The following is a 19,724-nucleotide window of genomic DNA, read 5'->3' as shown; positions in this document are numbered from 1 at the left end:
TAATTGCTTTTCTTTATTTTTCTTTTTCTGTGAACTTATTCTTTGATTCTAGCAGCTCAGTGTCATGTGTTGTAGCAGCTTCTTAGCTTATTTGCACTCAACACATTTTCACCACAGACACTTGGCTCACAATTCTCCTTAAGACATTGGTGTCCAGCACCTCTTTGGGTTACTAAATGCCTTGTGACTTGGTTGCTCTTGATAATGGACTTTTGGTTGATAATCCCGGGTTAGTTAACCCAAGTTACTAAGTGTTAAGGCACTCCATAGAACCTAATCATCCAACCAGATCCTAGTACAAAGACACCACACGCATATGTCTTAAGGTCCAAGCTATTGGTGTCTGGCCTTGTTCTTTGTTTCTTCCATTTTTGTAGCCACTTTTGGCTTCTCTTTTTCTTTCTTTCATATTTGTTCTTTCTTTCATCCAAGGAATTTTGTTTGGTAAGATTCATAGACAGCATCCTAGTTTACACTAAAGAGGGACACTCTACCTTTTATTAGTTATTGGTGAGCTAGCTACACTATCAGACATACATATCACCACTCAATCCTTATTTTATTTCTTACCAAATGGAACTAATTCACTTCTGTTCAAACATTTTTTTTATTCAAATTGAAAAGGGCAGGGGACAAGACAAACATTTAAGCAAGTGAAAGTGAAACACTCACACCTAGTCTAGCACATTTATGGCTAAATTAAGCACAACATAATGCAAGATGACTTTAGCTAAAAGTTAACTATCAACTAAAATAGACATGTTTTTTCTTTATTGAATATGATAAACAAGGAGCAAGTCCACCTTTCATTCTTTATCCTGCTTGTCTTTCTTCTTTTTCTCTCCTGCTTGGTTGCTAGTTTCTCCCTTGCCTTTTTGTTTTCCCTTTAACTTAGTCTAGAATCCAGATTTTTCATTGTCCTTTCCACTGTGTCTTCATGGCGTATTACTCTGTCTATTTCCAACTCACTTTGCTCCTTAAAGTATTGATCATACCTCGGAAATGTTGGGTTCAAGCCAGGTAGATGTTCCACCACATAATTGAGCTTGGTTTGAGCATTCATGTTATAATCAAATTGAACTTCATATCTTGCATTCTGAAGAGTAGTGAACTCCTTGAAATTTTTTTATATCTTTAGACTCCCTGCAAAGATTTCCAAGCATATCTTCGATCTTAGAAAACCTGTCCTCAGAAGGTGGGTTAGAAGTGGGGTGATGAGGCTGATTGTTTTGATTTTGATATGGTGGTTGGGAATAACTGTTTTGTGTGGTCTGATATGGTCTTTGGTTGGAGTGTTGGTGAGTGGAGTTGTTATAATGGTTTGGATTGTGAGGTATGTGATTTTGGTTTTGATTTTGTTGGTTTTTCCACTCAAAGTTTGGGTGGTTGTTCCAACCAGGATTGTAGGTCTTGGAATAAGGGTCATGCTCTTGTCTTGCAGAATTTTCAATGTAGTTGACTACTTCTTCCTCTGTATTTGACTCTTCTTGTGCTGATGATTGGGTATGGATTGCTGCTACTTGGCTTGCCTCCATCTTCTTTGTGAGATCCGTCAATTGCTTGGCAATCAACTTGTTCTGAGCCAAAATTACATCCATGTTGTTCAGCTCCATGACTCCTCTGTTGTTGCTTCTCTCAGAGGTATAAAAATACTCATTGTCAACCACTATTTCTATGACATCAATGGCTTCTTCAATGGTCTTCTTCTTGTTAAGGGAGCCTCCAGAAGAGTGGTCTATAGCTTTCTTGGATTCATATGACAGTCCTTCATAAAAGATATGCAATTGTACCCATTCATTGAACATATCAGGGGAGCATTTCCTTGTCAAATCTTTGAATCTCTCCCAAGCTTCATATAAGGTTTCACCATCCTGCTGTCTGAATGTCTGAACCTCTGCTCTCAGCCTATTGACTCTTTGTGGAGGATAGAACCTTGCCAAGAATTTGTTGACTACATCTTCCCAAGTTGTGAGGCTCTCCTTCGGAAATGATTCTAGCCACTTGGATGCTTTCTCCCTTAGGGAGAAGGGGAACAAAAGCAACCTATAGGCATCAGGGTGAACTCCATTTGACTTTACTGTGTCACAGATCCTTAAGAATGTAGTGAGATGCTGATTAGGATCTTCCTGGGCACTTCCTCCAAAAGAATAATTGTTTTGAACCAGTGTGATAAGCTGTGGCTTTAATTCAAAATTGTTAACATGGATGGTTGGCTTTTGAATGCTGCTACCACAGTTTCCTAGGTTTGGATTGATGTAAGATCCTAGAACTCTCCTCTCTTGTCCAGCAGGGTTGGCTGCACCTCCTCTGGCATGATTGTTCACCTTGATGCCATGGCATCTTAGCCTAGTTTTACTAGTCTATTTCTTTGTTTTCATTGGGTTTTATGCACTTTCTTGAGTTACAAGTAAGCCATTTGGGTAAAAATTCATGTGTACTTGGATTCAGTCAACCATGAGTGAATTGATGTATTTTCATGAGGTTTTATGCTATAATTGCTTATATGTCAAGGATAAGAAGAAGTCTCATAATTTTAGCATAGCTTTGATACATTTGTTGATTGATGATAGGTGAACAAAAGGCATGGAGGAAGGTTGAAGAAAGGGGATGGCAGGAATGGAAATAAAGGCAGCATTGAGAAGATCACGTTTGAGTTCATGTTTGCCTCAAACGTGAATGACAGTACAGCCACCCTGGAGGAGCTCAACGTTTGCGCCAACGTTTGCCTCAAACGTGAGGTCAAACGTTGGCTTAAGAATACCCTGGAGGAGGAGCCACGTTTGCGCCAACGTTTTCCTCAAACGTGAGGTCAAATGTTAGCTGATGATTGCCTTGGGGAGGATCACGCTTGAGCTCACGTTTGACCTCAAACGTAAACTTAAACGTGAGTGACAGCAACCACCCGTTCTGCATAATGCCATCACACGAAGACGTTTGAGTCAACGTTTGCCTCAAACGTTGACTCAAACGTGAATGATCCCAAAGTCCAAAGTACAAACGGATTTCTTCTCAAGACCAAAAGCAATCAACAGAGACTATCTTCAACCCAATTCCATCAAGGCCAAAGGCCCAAATTCAAGGCTTAATGATCATTAGAAGAGAGTGTATAAATAGCTTAGTATTTAAGTTTTAGGAGAGCTTTTCTTTTAGAATTTTTACTTGACTTACAGAGGGGAGCTTTTCTTTAGAATTTTTCACTGGACTTTTGGTGGAGAGCTCACTTTGATTTTTCATTGTTGCTATTGAGATTTAGAGTTTTCTGGAGAATTGGGAAGGAGATTGAATTCTCTTCCTCTGGGTTTTCTTGTTTTCTTTTCTACATACTTTGCTTGAGTCTTGGGTGTTGAAAATTGAGGAAATTTTGTCTCAATCTCACCTTGAGATCTCTCTCTGTTTTCATTTTACTGCACCATTTGAGAAATTGAGATTTGAGTTTACTTCTTCTACTGTTTGATCTTTAATTCTCATGCAATTGATTTTTGAATTAGATCAAAGAAGGCAGTGAGATCTAGACTTGGTTTTCTAGTCTCTTGACCCCTGAGATATGCATTTTCTCTTTAGTTCATTTGCTGAATGCTTCTTCAAGCTGATTTACTTTTCTGTTTGAGATCTACTTCAACTCAATTCATCTTTTACTCCTCTGCTTGTTGCAATTTACTTTTCCTTGTTTAATTTCTGCAATCCCTGCTCCCTGACCCATTTACGATTCAAGCAATTTACCTTTCTTGCACTCTAAGCTTCTACAATTTACATTTCTTGCGTTCTAAGTTTCTGCTATTTACTTTACTTGTTCTTTAAGATTCAGCCCATTTACTTATTATGCACTTTAAATTCTTGTCAATTCCCCCTTTCCTTTTAAATTTCATGCAATTTAATTCTTGACAGACACAAATCACTTAAATCAACTTCTGTTTGCTTGACTAAATCAACCACTAAACTAAAATTGCTCAATCCTTCAATCCCTGTGGGATCGACCTCACTCCCGTGAGTATTATTACTTGATGCGACCCGGTGCACTTACCGGTGAGTTTTGTGTTGGATCGTTTTCCACACATCAAGTTTTTGGCGCCGTTGCCGGAGATTGAAATTGATTGACAATGATTAAGTAAGCTGGTGGTCTAGATTAAGCTTTTTCTTTTTATTTTTACTAAGCACATTAACTGTTTGACACATTGTGTCACCTAACCCTCTAACAACATTCTAGCATTAGAATGTCCATGTTTCATTTGGTTTGTTTGTGCTTTTTGCAAGTCATGGAGGCTGAGGTGTGTGAAGAGGGAGTGAGCAACAATGCCCAACCTGCAAGGAGGGTGTTGGCCTCTTCACACTTAGGAGTGGAAAGGTGGTAGAAGAGGCAACCCCAAGCCAGGAGAACCACGAAGAAGAGGCTGCAGAAAAGCCTGAAAGTAAGAAGAAAGAAGACAATCCTAGTCCATCCTCACCAAAGCCAGTCTTGAAGCCTTACGTGGCAAAGGCACCATATCCACAAAGGTTAAGGAAGGATGGGAAGGATAGCCAGTTTTTCAGATTCTTGGAGATCTTCAAAAAGCTCCAAATCAATATACCATTTGCTGAAGCGTTGGAACAAATGCCCCTCTACGCCAAATTCTTGAAGGAACTCATGATAAGAAAAAGAAACTGGAGAGAAAAAGAAACTGTTGTGCTAACAGAGGAGTGTAGTGCTATCATACAAAAGAAACTCCCCCAGAAAATGAAAGACCCAGGGAGTTTTCAAATCCCCTGCATCATAGGGGACATCAACATTGAGAAGGCCCTGTGCGACTTGGAAGCTAGCATCAATCTCATGTCCTTGAACATGATGAGGAGAATGAGGATTGAGGAAGCCAAACCAACAAGAATGGCACTCCAACTGGCTGACAGAACATTCAAGTTCCCACATGGAGTAGTGGAGGACTTATTAATAAAGGTGGGGGAATTCATTTTCCCAGCTGACTTTGTTGTGATGGATATAGAAGAAGAAGCTAACACTTCAATCATCCTAGGAAGGCCATTCTTAGCTACTGCTGGAGCCATTATTGATGTGCAAAAAGGGGAACTAGTCTTGAGATTACATAAGGAGAAGATGGTCTTCAATGTCTTCAAGGCAATGAGCTACCCCAAGGAATCAATAGGAGAATGTATGATGGTGGACACCATAGAACAGATAGTTCAAGGGGTTTTGGAAGAAGAGCAATGTGGGGGAACTATGGAATTGGAACAACAAATACCACATGGAGAACTACCACAAGAAACCATGGAGAGTTCAATCATGACAAACCACAAGGACAGTAATCAAAGAGAGATACCTAAACTGGAGCTGAAGACCCTACCTCCAAGCTTGAAATATGCATATTTGGGTGAGAACAACACTTACCCTGTGATCATCAACTCAAGCTTGAGCGAGCAGCAAGAAGAAGAACTTATCCAAGTGCTGAAACAACACAAAGATGCCATAGGCTGGACGCTCACAGACACATTTTCCTTGAATTTCCTCCCAGGAGAGCCCGATAAAGCTCTTGGGCAAGAGCCTAGCTTTGAAAATTTTGCCTTGTCTCCCCTTCAAGTGTAGTGCTCGGTTCTTGGTAGAGAGCCTAGCTTTGGCTTTCCGATTTCCTTTGTCTTTAATGTAGCGCTCTTGGCAAGAGCTTTGGGCTCTTGTTCTTGAGTGTTGCTACGCTTTTCATTCCTTAGGCCATGCTTTTCTTTATTTCTTCAATTTCTTCACCTACAAGTAATCAAAACAACCTATCAAAGTATCAACAAATTCACAAGGTTTAAAATTCATATAAAATTCAATTAATTCAAGCTTAAACCTCATGATTTTATGCCAATTAAAGGGTGGTTGATTGATTCAAATAAACCATGCAATTCCACTCCAAATTACTAACTTACAATGTAAGAAAGTGCATAAAAACTAATGAAACAAGTGAAATTAGCTTGAAAAGTAGGCATATAATGACTTGTCATCAATTCTCCCATGTAATTCACCTCTTCCATTGCAGGATTCTCAGGGTTATAATTTTCTCCTTCAGATGAGGCTTCTTTAGTATTGCCGGATGCAGCTTGCAATCCAGTTAGATTCTGAGAAATCATATTGACTTGTTGAGTCAATATTTTGTTCTGAGCCAATATGGCATTCAGAGTATCAATCTCAAGAACTCTTTTCTTTTGAGTCATCCCATTATTCACAGGATTTCTTTCAGAAGTGTACATGAATTGGTTATTTGCAACCATCTCAATGAGTTCCTGGGCTTCTGTAGGGGTTTTCTTCAGATGAAGAGATCCACCAGCAGAGCGGTCCAATGACATCTTGGACAATTCAGACAGACCATCATAGAATATACATAAGATGCTCCATTCTGAAAGCATGTCAGAAGGACACCTTCTGATCAATTGCTTGTATCTTTCCCAAGCTTCATAGAAGGATTCACCTTCCTTCTGTCTGAAGGTTTGGACTTCCACTCTGAGCTTGCTCATCTTTTGAGGTGGAAAGAATTTGGCCAAGAAAGCATTGACCAACTTTTTCCAAGAGTTCAGGCTTTCCCTAGGTTGTGAGTCCAACCATATCCTAGCTCTGTCTCTTACAGCAAAGGGGAAAAGCATAAGTTTGTAGACCTCGGGATCAACCCCATTGGTCTTAACAGTGTCACAGATTTGCAAGAATTCAGCTAAGAACTGATGAGGATCTTCCAATGGAAGTCCATGAAACTTGCAATTCTGCTGCATTAGAGAAACTAATTGAGGCTTAAGCTCAAAGTTGTTTGCTCCAATTGCAGGAATTGAGATGCTTCTTCCATAGAAGTTGGAAGTTAGTGCAGTAAAGTCACCAAGCATCTTCCTTGCATCTCCACCATTGTTGACAGGTTCGGCTGCCATGTCTGTTTTCTCTGCTTCTTTTTCGAAAATTTGTGTTAGGTCCTCTTCGGAGTGTTGTGCTTTGTTTTCTCTTAGCTTCTTCTTTAGAGTCCTTTCAGGTTCAGGATCAACTTCAACAAGAACGTCTTTATTCCTGTTCCTGCTCATACGAAAAAGAAGAGAAAAGAAAAGAAGAGGAATCCTCTATGTCACAGTATAGAGATTCCTTTATGTGAGTAGATGAATAAAAGAATAAGAATGAAGAAAGAAGAAGAAGAATTCGAACACAGAGAGAGGGGGGTTCGAATTATGAGAAGAGAAGTGTTAGTAAATAAATGAAATAAATAGAAAGAGAGAGGAGAGAGAGAGAATTCGAATAATAGAAGAAAAAAAGGGAAAATATTTTTGTTTTTATTTTGTTTATTAAGTTAGTTTCGAAAATTTGAAAAAGAAATATAAGAAAATTAAAAACTAAAACAATTAGTTAATTAAAAAGATTTTTAAAAAAGTGGTTAGTGATTTTCGAAAATGAGAAGTGGAAAAGTAGTTAGGTGGTTTTGAAAAAGATAAGAAATAGTAAACTTTTTAAAATTAAAACAAACAAGTCAAGTAGTTAGTTGAAAAAGATTTGAAAATAAATTTTGAAAAAATAAGAAGTTAGAAAAAGATTTTGAAATTAAAATTTTAAAAAGATATGATTGAAACTTATTTTGAAAAAGAATTGAAAAAGAAATTAAAAGGATTTGCTTTTAAAATTAAAGTTGATGACTTGACTAACAAGAAACTAAAAGATATGATTCTAGAACTTAAAGATTGAACCTTTCTTAACAAGAAAGTAACAAACTTGAAATTTTTGAATCAAAACATTAATTGTTAGTAAAGTTTTCGAAAATATGAAATAAAAATAAGAAAAAGATTTTTGAAAAATTAGTTTTAAAATTTTCGAAAATATTAAAAGAAAAATGAAAAAGATTTTGAAAAATTTTAAGAATGAAATTCGAAAATCATAAAAAAAAATGAAAAAGAATTGTTTTTGAAAAAGATTTGAAAAGATAAAGTTTTTAAATTGAAATTTTGACTTGACTAACAGGAAACAACTAAATTTTAAAAATTTTTGACCAAGTCAACTCAAAATTTCGAAAATTTTGAAAAGAATAAGGAAACGATATTTTTTTTTTTTTACTTTTGAATTTTTAATGAGGAGAGAGAAAAACAACAAAATGAAACAATGCATAAAAATTTAAGATCAAAATAAATAATGCATACACTTTGAATATCAAGATGAACACCAAGAACACTTTGAAGATCATGATGAACATTAAGAACATATTTTGATTGTGTGCGTTTCTTTATAGAATAGATTTCCTATTGTAATTTGGGTTGCTACTTGCTAATATATTCATCATGAATGTACACATAGAAGAAAGAAGATAACATATTAACGAAGAATATAGTAGAGACTATAAAGTAAATACCAGAGATGCTGGAATGATTAACATTTTTTCCTATTTATATTTTACATATTTAAATTAATACTAGAAAATCCATTTTTTTATGCTAAAAGTATTATTTCCTAACATTTTTCTATGGCAAGCTGCCAACTCATATGTAATAATGCAAATTAGTAGCTTTTCAAATTGATTGTTGGCCAAAATGTCTCTAAATTCAAAAGAAGAGTTAAATCATAGGGAAAATAAAATAAGTTTAATTTTTGTACAGAAACTAAAAGAATAATGATTAGAGAATGAATATTATGACTTTTATTTTGATAATATCATTCTTTTTTATATAAATTTATACAAATATACAATGCAAAAAAATCATGTGGCATCATGTGTGAAATGACATCACTAAAAATAGGAGTGGCAATATCATTTTTCTAATTACAATTATAATATCCTATAATAATCACCATTGTCAACTTTCTATCACAGCATTCATCCATTATTGGCTGCTTTTATGTTAACATTATCAACCCGAGTACTGATTGATTAATATTTTAATTTAATTTCTAATCCAAATAATAACAACAATAAATATAAACTCGTAATTTAAAATTCAGAAACGATTGTTCATGAAATAATAAACACAATCTGCTTAAAAATTAAAGGAGTTCACTGCTATTAAAACTTCAAAACAGGTCACTAAGTGCAAATTAATAATAAAGTACTAGGCACTCTGCAGATCTTAATTGGAGTTTGGTTTTTGGAACTTGTCCCAGATGAGATTCCCAAGAACAAACTAGAAATTCTAAGGTTTTTCTTTTAAAAATCCTCTTGGATTTTCCTTTGCAACAACTTCTTCGGCAAGCACATTTGCATAAATCTGCATAAGTTCGCAGGAGACACAAATTTAAAGGAAAGTTATGGAAATTTCAGAATTACGAACTCAAATAGTTGGTCACTTCGTTTTGTTTATTTAGAAATTAAAACAACAAAAATCATGGCTACTCTAATGTCAAATAATACTATGTCCATGACAGATTGATCACTTGAAAGCTATTACGGCATAATTGCACCAAGGTTTACGTTAATGTTATTGCAACTTTTGTTTCAGATTTCATTTCATCAGCCTTAAAAATAACTCTGTTAGTTGCATTTGTAGAGTTGAGATGGAAAGACTTAGGCATTTATTGATACAACTTGGATAAATGTTTCCATGCATTTTATAATTAAAATGGGACCACTGACCTTTCACTCCATATCCAGTGATTCTTTCTACAGTAAGCTCAATCTTGGTAGTATAATTTCAGGCGGATATAGATGATATTTTTTTATGTTGCAATTATAATAAATCAGATCAATGAATACTAGAGTGAACAAATGCATTCTTGTCTTTATGAAATGGAGAAGTAGCTCATCAATTAGCAAAACTAAACACACAAGTAGACATGAATCTAACCTTTTTCACATATCCTCTATGTGACTAAGTCGATTTGATATGCTAATGACCACACTAAGACTTTCATCCTGAAAAATAATAATTAAAATAAGCAAAAAAAAAAAAAAAGAGAGAAGTACAAATTGAACAGCATTTAGATTACTAACCTTCCAGAGGGATTTTCAAGCGCTAAAATAGCATTCATGGTCTCTATACTTGGAAGTAAAAGATTATAATATCTCATAAATGTCTCGTGAAGTTCTTCAGGAGAATTCGCCTGCAAAAGAATTAATCAATATGAAAAAAGTAACCTATCATAGAGAAACATATTCAAAATTTTAATTACCTCTTTCCATTTATTAAAGTTTCCATGCTGGATGCAGTTCCGATAGAATGTGAGTACACTATAGTCGTCGTCAAAAATCTTAGCTTTGCTGCGTATGCTCTTCTTGTAGACTTCAGTTAAACATGCATCGTTATGATTATAATCCCATTTCCGAAATTGAGAACAAAGTATAATCTCGTCATTCGGTGTTTGTCCGTGAGGATAAAACAGCCATTGGAGTGCTTCCAAAAAGTTTATTCTTCTGTTTACATTCCAGAAGAGAACCGGATCCAGAGCCCATTCGATTCTTAGGGCGTATTGCCTACATGGAAGTTATTTCAAGTTAAGGTTTCTCTCATAATAAGGAATTAAGAACGAAGGAACGAAAATGCCCTCCTAAACACGTATCACATCATTTAAACTTATTAGAGGAAAAAAAAAGAAAATACCTCGTATGGAGCTCGAGTTGACGGAAGCATAACTCGTCAACCTCTGCAGGTATACAATATTGTTGGTTTGGGAATTTCACAACTTGCTCTATGATGAGCTGCAACATTTGGACATCAGTAGATAGCATCCTATCCAAATCAGCACGTCCATCTTGCTCCACCATATCGGTGAGAATACCACATACTTGTGTATCGCACTTTTTAACTTTGATGCCATATGTCAAAGTTAAATTCCCATGATATTGTCTCTGGAGATGCAATTTCTTTAAACCTTCAAAAATAGGTTTAAAGATCAACATGAAATCTTCTTTGATTGTTTTCCACCAACTACTTGCATCCCAATTATCCTTCAGAATTGATTTGGTCTTTAGCCAAGAAGCTAAATTCAATTCGTAGCAATCTGAAATGATCCTTTTTTGTGAGGAATCTAGGAAATTCATTCTCAAGAAAATATTCTTGTCGTAAATAGTACATTCTAGTTGTCTTTCAAACCAACGCCTTAATTTATCATGGTCATTGTTTTCAGAAAATTGACGGACCGTCACCCGGTATGGAAGAAAGGAAGGCAGATCTGAAAATCCACTTTCTCCTAATGTGGTATCACTAGACCCTTGCTCGTAATTGTAATAAAAGTCACCATTTTCAAGTGTTAAAGACATGGCGTGCTTTCTACCTAAGTTAAAAAAACATGACATCAAAAGAAAATTATAATCATTAAGACTCAAGCAATTTTTTAATTTGTAACTTAACTACTTCGCAAACAAGCATCTAATAGCTTCGATGATAAATCATAGTTTTTTATTGTTGATGGCGAGTCATCACTGAGAGCCAAAATATGCCGGATTATGGCGTATTGCATTGCAGGAAATGGCAGATGGCCTAAAAAATACATGTATGCACAAAAAAGAAGAAAAACTGCACATGTAATAAATTATAAAATCTAATTAATATAAGCAATTATCTACTGACAAGACATGCAATTAATTCAGCAAATTTAACAAATAAACATAACATCAAGTCATAACACACCAAAAAATATTAGACATAGAACTTAAATGCCAATTATGGCACAGTCAAATACTAAAAACTCAACAAAAAAATATTGGTTGTCTTGAAGTAGACATAATGAACCTATGTAAATTGAAAAAAAGAACACAAAAAGAAAGGAACGAACAAAATCCTCAAGGCCATATCGCCATGGCGCTGTTGTACCCACCATTTTAAAACACAGATAAATACCCTACAGTGTAGTGGATATATAGGCGCAAAAGGTTCAGGGACAATTTTGGAATTAAGAAGAATCAGAGAGTGGAAAATTTGGAAAAATTGAGTGGGTCCTCGAGTATTGATAACTTGGGTCTTGGGGAGACATTGAGAGAAGGGGAATGCCATGCTAACCTGTGGGTGTGTGCATAGCGCGTGTAATTGCTATCGGGGAAAGAGGGGTGTAAGGGTAGGAAAGGAAAGGCGAGCTGAATTTGGGAATTGGCTTGGAGAGTGGGGTTGCTATAGCCTATAGGGCCCTATTTCTGTTGGATTGTTGCTGAGATCTAGACTCATCAGGGTGAATAACACTATTATACTACTCCTTCTAGTTTCTATGTTTGGTTTCTTACAATTTGGCACCAGAGCCCTTGTTCTTGAAGCTTTGTGAGCTTTCTTTTTAGCGCTGCCTTGGAGGAAAGGATGAATACGTTAAAGACGGAGTTCGATGAGATGATGTGACTCTTGAAGGGTCAGAGGGCGACTAAAAGGGTAAACTTGAAGGACCGATTGAATTGGGTCCAAGGCATTCAAAGGAGGGGCATGACTCCCCACATCGCTACAAAGCTCATCCCAACTCTCACTCCCATCTCTGAAAGTAGTGATATTACCCCATTCCCGCGGAGTGCCTTTCACAGGGTTATTCTCGGGGAAGCCAAATGTCACACTCGTCGCTCCAGCAGCTTTTTTGTTAAGGCCCCAGCTCTTAGCCCAGCTCTTCTCCACCAGCTACCTTTATCAGCTGCTATGGTTCCCTTTCCGAATGCAAATGTCTATCTCTTTGCGGCCACAACCTATTCTAATAGGACCCATATTCAATTTCTTAAGGTAGCGTTTGGTAAGGAGTATTGGGACTGAGATATTAATGACGTCAGAACTTTAAAAATATTCTACAAAATTTCACAGAATAAACAATGAGCTAATAATCTACTGCACATCACCTTATTAGAGGCAAATCGTGACGGCGAACTAGACGCGAGCAGAGGCAGACGACAAACAAGAGGGGAACAGAGGTCAGGACAAACAAGAGGCAAGCAGAGGCAGACACGAACAAGAGGCGAACCACCAGCGGCGACGACGAGGGTGGAAGGCTCGAGGCTGCGTCTTTGAGGAGTGCGTGAGCCAGCTTGCGGCGTTGATACTACAGGAAAAACGCTAGTTACTGTCGGATATTATCCGACAAAGAAAATCTCTTTTTATTATTATTAGGAAATCTTTTTAGAAACTGTTTATTTATTAAACAACTACAGATTTTGCAATTGAAAAAAAAAACTAGTATTGAATTTTAAAAAATATTATTTTTATGAAAAATTTTGTAATTCAATTGATCGACCACTAATATATAAATATTATTAAAAAAATTTTAAATAAAACAAATTCAAAATCATTGAAAAAAAATTAGTCTATCCATAATAGAAGAAGAGATGAGATTATACGAAAAATGTAATTAATTCTTTCTTTTGTACGAGTTATTGCTTATTGCTTATCTGTCAAAAGTTTTGAGTTTAATATTGATATTTTAGCAACAAATCCAATAAATCTAAGTGTAGTGCTTGGGGTATTGGTTTTTTTTTTTTTTTAAAGGGAGTGTGTGCGAGTTGTTTATTTTAACGGAAAAAATTGGTTCCGACACCAACAAAAAATTTATTTGATGAATTTAGGTTTTTTAAATAAAAAAAAATTTACTATCAAATAATCCCATGCTAAATCCAACGATATATAATTAAAATTTCATTTTTCTAAAGTTGATATCTGTTTAGATATATTAGTATAAAATTCGGGCTATGCCCAGACTAAATACTATTCCTTTATAAAATTTATTGATACTTATTTATTAATATTAATAATTATTATTTTTAAGTATATCATATCTTTCATTGTAATATGTCTTTTATCATCAAAAATTTGAATAAAATAAAAAAATATTTAATCTATTATTTGTCATGATAATAAATAAGATAGTAAATTTTATTTATTTGTTTAATTATTCAGTAGAGGATTTTTATATAATATCTAAAAATAGAAAAATAAAAACACTACCTATTTTAATAGTAATAATATAAATCATCGTCATCACATACACAAATCTTAAAATTAAAAAAGTTAAAAACAATAAACAATTAGATATGAGATCAAATATCATTTTTTTTATTATATAAGAAGGATTATATTATTAACAACAAAAAAGACTAATAACTATAAAAAAAATAGTGGAGCAGCGAAAAGCAAATAATTTTAATGCGATTCAATCTTTATATGTTCTTCGAGTCTCTGCCTATTTGATAATTCATAATTTTTATTAACATTTAAATTTAACTTATTATATATATATAAATTTGTTACAAATTTTTCGTATTCATGAGTTACAATTATTTCATAAGTATATTGTGAGTTAAATGACATTTAATTATTTATTTTACCAACCTAAACGAGTAGTTATTTCTTTTATAAATAAAATCTTAAAATTCTATCTTTGAAAATTAATTTATACTACATCGAAAAAACTTTTACAATTTGTACCATCTTAAATAAAATATTTATATTAAAAATTATTTGATTAAATGTTGTTTAGACTAAAAAACATTTTTAAAAAAATATTTGTTAAAATCCGTTTCGTTGAATTTTTCTTATTTTTTAGATGAATTAGACATTATTATTATTATGCATTAATATATTCTATTTAATTATCGTAAACTTAAATCCAATCTGAATGATCTTTGTTATTTAGGCATATTCTTGTACATAAGTTAAATATGATATCAATATTGTCACTTACACACAAAACTTTAACACTAAATATTCTTAAAATCTGAAAAATTATAAATTATATTTTTTAAATATATCATCTTATTGTAAAAAATAAATTTAAAAAGGTAATAATATATATATATATATATATATATATATATATATATATATTATATCCTATTAATAAATTACACTTCATTGTGATTTTAAATAACATTATTTAAAAATATTTACTTTTTCAATGTCCTATAAAAAAATATTCCAACACAAATTATATGACAATAAATTTTTTAATCATAATTGATTTTCTAAAATTACATTTATACCAACATGTGTTGTCTATCTTAAAATACTTTTACATATGAATTGTTGCATAAGTTTATTGACCTCTCTGCAAAGTAATTAGAGAATGAAATATTAAATAAATATAAATACCAACTCAAAAGAAAAGAATTATTTCTAATAATTAAATTTCAATTCAATTTGCATTTAAAAGTTGAAATAAAAACCATATCGAAAAATAAAAACACTATCATAAAACTATTTTCTTTAATAACTTGCACAATATGGTACAATTTTACAAATTTACGTATATTTTTTTTAAGATAAAAAACTCTTTAATTAAATAAAATTAACAGAGTTGTCATTTACACAAAATGTTTATTGGTGTACTTTTGCTGGCAGTTAGCATCAAATGCAGATTTATTATTTTGATTGGCTACCTTTAGCTAGCCAAGATGCCAAATAATCATAATTCAAATCGTTATCTATTAAGTAAATGAGATGAGAAGTAGACTATAAAAAATAACAAATGGATAACAATTAAAAGCAGAAGACAAATACAAATGTTTGTATCTAAGAACACGGTCTCTTATTACATATCTTAACACAAATATATGCTTTCAAATTATTTTCTTGCTTTTTTTTTATATGTTTAATTTACCAAAACTAAAAGGCAGTTAGTAAAATTAGTTCCACAAAATACATCCAACGACAAATTGATACAAAAAGATAACCTAAACTAAGAGAACAACAAAAAAAATAGTTACATCAGTTGTTCTAGACAAACTATCCATACAACAGATAACAACCCGAGCATTGAATTAAGATCCTGCAAACAAACAATCACGGATTTGCAGCCTCAAAATCTTCTAATCACTACACACCGACCCTGCGGCATACATACTTAATGTCCATTTCTTTTTAAATCTGAATCTCTCCCAAATTCTTCTGTAATGATGAACCTCCTTAAGAATTTCTTCTATTTTTATCTCCTGATTTCTAAAAATACTATTATTTTCTATGCTTTTTACTAATTAAATCCACCATATAATATGTTATGCCTTTTAATATTTGGTGTATATCATGGAGAATAAAAAGAAAAATAATAGCTTTAAAAAAAAAGAAAAAATTACCTTCTCAATTAATTTGGTTAATTAAACTAATATTATAAAAGTAGAAAATAAATGTAACACTAACCTCTTTTGAAGAAAAATGGACATCCTCCTAAATCTAAGCTTTTTTTTACCAAATAATTGCATCAAAGCAAACAAATGAATGAAAATATTAAAGTCAACTTTAATTCACATTATTTCATACGTATGTCAAAATTATGCAATAATAAATAGGTACTAATAAGAGCATTTTTATTAAAGGGTGTAGATAAAAAAATATTATGTGACTTGAGAATAATAAATTCCTTTTTCCACAAAAATGAAACATAGAGATACTGAATAGAAAAAATATTTTTAAATTCAATTAATTTTTTTCAACAAAATTCTTTAATTTCTTTTCTTTCAATTAATAATAATAATAATAATAATAATAATAATAATAATAATAAATAATAATAATAACACCTTATGCTTCCCATAAGTTGGCACTTGACAACAGGGTGAAATTGACCCAGGATATTTGTCATCGATTTACTCTATTGCAGTCTTAAATTTTTGTTGATTCTTTGTTTTATTTTTGAATTTCCAACTGCAATATGCGTTTTTGACTATACACATGCATATTTGTGTCATTATAATAATTTTAAGCATCAACTGTATTTTTAAAACAAATAAATAAAAAACAAAAATAATGAACACCAAAAAAGAAAATATATTATTAATTAGATGGCATCCTAAACAAAATGATATAACTATAGCAGCATTTCTCACATAATTCATATATAAACTCCATATGTCCACAATATGGAATGATTTAAAATTGAGGCTGATAATTCAATCATTTCCATTTAAAGATGGAAAAGAATAGCATATTTCCAAGTGAACTTCTCTAATACTGATTATATTAAAGGTTCACAATTTAACTTAGTATTGAAAAAAAGATCGTTAGTTGTAGTTGAGAAAGAAAGAATATGAGGTTTATCTCCTAAAGCAGCAAAATGAAAATTATTATGGTCACGTCCTCCTCTTCTTCCTTGGATTCGGCCATATTGACAATATCAATGGCCTTGCACTCTCTTTTTGGATTCTCTTCTGTATTGCTTGGGAGAGTACTAGGAGGAGTTTCAGTGATTTTCTTACTCAGCTGGCCCACTTGTGCCTCCAAATTTCTAATGGAGGACCTTGTTTCACTCATAAAACTTAAAGTGGCCTTAGACAGACCAGAGACTATATTTGCTAAGCTAGAGGGGCTCTACTCAGAATTCTCTGTCTGTTGCTGAGAAGATGATGGAAAAGGCTTGCTATTGCCGAACCTGTTTCTTCCATCATTATTAAAGCCTTGTTGAGGCTTTTGTTGATCCTTCCATGAGAAATTTGGATGGTTTCTCCATGATGAATTATAGGTGTTTCCATAAGGTTCACCCATGTAATTTACCTCTGCCATTGCAGGGTTCTCAGGATCATAGGCTTCTTCTTCAGAAGATGCCTCTTTAGTACTGTTGGATGCATTTTGCCATTCATTCAGACTTCGAGAAATCATGTTGACTTGCTGAGTCAACATTTTGTTCTAAGCCAATATGGCATTCAGAGCATCAATTTCAAGAACTCCCTTCCTCTGAGGCGTCCCATTATTCACGGAATTCCTCTCAGAAGTGTACATGAATTGATTATTTGCAACTATGTCAATAAGTTCTTGAGCTTCTGCAGGCGTTTTCTTCAGGTGAATGGATCCACCTGCAGAATGGTCCAGTGACATCTTGGAGAATTCAGATAGACCATAATAGAATATATCCAGAATGGTCCACTCTGAAAGCATGTCAGAAGGACACCTTTTGGTCATCTGTTTGTATCTTTCCCAAGCTTCATAGAGGGATTCACCTTCTTTTTGTTTGAAGGTCTGAACATCCACTCTAAGCTTGCTCAGCTTTTGAGGAGGAAAGAACTTATCCAAGAAGGCCGCGACCAGCTTATCCCATGAGTCTAGGCTATCTTTAGGTTGTGAGTCCAACCATGTTCTAGCTCTGTCTCTTACAGCAAAAGGAAAAAGCATGAGCCTGTAGACTTCAGGATCTACTCCATTAGTCTTAACAGTCTCACAGATCTGCAAGAACTCAGTTAAAAACTGATAGGGATCTTCTAATGGACGTCCATGAAACTTGCAGTTTTGTTGCATTAGAGCAACTAGTTGAGGCTTCAGCTCAAAATTGTTTGCTCCAATGGCAGGGATTGAGATGCTTCTTCCATCAAATTTGAAAGTAGGTGTAGTATAATCACCAAGCATCCTCCTTGCATTATTGTTGTTAGGTTCGGCTGCCATATCCTTTTCTTGTTCGAAAATTTCAGTAAGGTTGTCTCTGGATTGTTGTAATTTAGCTTCTCTTAGTTTCCTCTTCAGAGTCCTTTCAGGTTTAGGGTCAGCTTCAACAAAAATGTCTTTTTTCTTGTTCCTGCTCATATGAGAAAGAAGAGAACAGAAAAGGAAGAGAAATCCTCTATGTCACAGTATAGAGATTCCTTTATGTTAGTAGAAGAAGAAAGGAGTAGAAGCAGGAGAAGAGTTAAGAATCCAAATACAAGGGGGAGGATCGGTTCGAATTCTTGAGATGAGGAGAAGTGTTAGTAAATGAATAAATAAATAGAATAGGATGAGAGAAGGAGAAATTCTAAAATAAATTTTGAAAAAGAGTTAGTGATTTTCAAAAATTAGAAGAATAATTGAAATTAAAATTAAAAATTGAAGCAATTAGTTAATTAAAAAGAATTTTGAAAAAGAGGGAGATGATTTTCGAAAATTAGAGAGGGAAAAGTAGTTAGTTGGTTTTGAAAAAGATAAGAAACAAAAAGTCAATTAGTTAGTTGAAAAAGATTTAAAAATCAATTTTGAAAGATAAGAAGTTAGAAAAGATATTTTGAAATCAAATTTTTGAAAAAGATAAGATTTAAAAGATATAGTTGAAAAAGATATGATTGAAAAGATATTTTGAAAAAGATTTGATTTTTAAAATTAAAATTGATTACTTGACTAACAAGAAATTAAAAGATATGATTCTAGAATTTAAAGATTGAACCTTTCTTAACAAGAAAGTAACAAACTTCAAATTTTTGAATCAATCACATTAATTATTAGTAAAGTTTCAAAAATTTGAAATAAAATTAAGAAGAAAATTTTGAAAAATATTTTTACATTTTCGAAAAATAGAGAAAAAAATGAAAAAGAATTGATTTTTGAAAAAGTTTTGAAAAAGATAAGATTTTAAAAATTGAAATTTTGACTTGACTAACAAGAAATAACTAATTTTAAAAATTTTTTGACTAAGTCAACCCGAAATTTCGAAATTTATGGAAAAAAAAAGGAAAAGATTTTTTTTTATTTTTGAATTTTTTTATGAAGAGAAAGAAAAACACGAAAATGACTCGCAACATGAAAATTATGAATCAAAATACATGATGCATGCAAGAACACTATGAATGTCAAGATGAACACCAAGAACACTTTGAAGTTCATGATGAACATCAAGAACATATTTTTGAAAAAAAATTTTGATGCAAAGAAAACATGCAAGACAACAAACTTAGAAATCTTTCATGTTTAGACACTATGAATGTAAAAATGCACATGAAAAACATCATACAATACAAAATAATAAAATATGAGGATCAAACAAGAAGACTTACCAAGAACAACTTGAAGATCATGAAGAACACATGCATGAATTTTCGAAAAATGCAAGAATAAAGAGAAACATGCAATTGACACCAAACTTATAAATTGACACAAGACTCAAACAAGAAATATAAAATATTTTTTAT

At 33.0% G+C, this 19,724-nt stretch overlaps 1 protein-coding gene and 2 non-coding genes across 9 annotated transcripts; 2 read left to right on the top strand and 1 right to left on the bottom strand.

Annotated features, from left to right (window-relative positions):
- The first annotated feature begins 1,800 nt into the window (after positions 1 to 1,800).
- On the top strand, positions 1,801 to 1,907 carry LOC148550151 (small nucleolar RNA R71). Its single transcript, XR_015892503.1, has one exon. It is a non-coding gene; the product is annotated as a small nucleolar RNA R71 (small nucleolar RNA).
- Positions 1,908 to 6,367: 4,460 nt separating this feature from the next.
- On the top strand, positions 6,368 to 6,471 carry LOC148550150 (small nucleolar RNA R71). Its single transcript, XR_015892820.1, has one exon. It is a non-coding gene; the product is annotated as a small nucleolar RNA R71 (small nucleolar RNA).
- Positions 6,472 to 8,952: 2,481 nt separating this feature from the next.
- On the bottom strand, positions 8,953 to 12,931 carry LOC148550149 (uncharacterized). 7 transcript variants are annotated; one of them, XM_088492804.1, is made up of 6 exons: positions 12,714 to 12,931; positions 10,510 to 11,182; positions 10,082 to 10,382; positions 9,903 to 10,012; positions 9,757 to 9,824; positions 8,953 to 9,180 (listed from the first exon to the last, which is right to left on the bottom strand). In XM_088492804.1, exons 2-5 carry the CDS (start codon positions 11,166 to 11,168, stop codon positions 9,773 to 9,775), a joined length of 1,122 nt encoding a protein of 373 aa, XP_088348930.1. In that variant the 5' UTR covers positions 11,169 to 11,182; positions 12,714 to 12,931; the 3' UTR covers positions 8,953 to 9,180; positions 9,757 to 9,772. The 7 variants fall into 7 exon arrangements, with proteins under 7 accessions (XP_088348930.1, XP_088348928.1, XP_088348929.1 ...); XM_088492802.1 differs by lacking the exon at positions 12,714 to 12,931 and adding an exon at positions 11,726 to 12,691; XM_088492803.1 differs by lacking the exon at positions 12,714 to 12,931 and adding an exon at positions 12,126 to 12,691.
- Positions 12,932 to 19,724: the final 6,793 nt, after the last annotated feature.

This window comes from Arachis ipaensis, chromosome B7 (genome assembly GCF_059453495.1).
Source record: "Arachis ipaensis isolate K30076 ecotype BB chromosome B7, ASM5945349v1, whole genome shotgun sequence".
In the NCBI taxonomy this organism is placed as follows: domain Eukaryota; kingdom Viridiplantae; phylum Streptophyta; class Magnoliopsida; order Fabales; family Fabaceae; genus Arachis; species Arachis ipaensis.
This window is presented reverse-complemented; position numbering and strand designations above follow the sequence as displayed.

Bases quoted from the DNA above. Each gene is read 5' to 3' on its own strand.
- LOC148550149 (XM_088492801.1), bottom strand. From the start codon at position 11,204: ATGTCATGTTTTTTTAACTTAGGTAGAAAGCACGCCATGTCTTTAACA. The intron at 10,013-10,081 runs GTAATTAAAATT...ATTCTTTTGCAG, and splicing joins ACTTTAATAAATGGAAAGAG to GCGAATTCTCCTGAAGAACT. The intron at 9,825-9,902 runs GTTAGTAATCTA...ATTATTTTTCAG, and splicing joins CTTGAAAATCCCTCTGGAAG to GATGAAAGTCTTAGTGTGGT.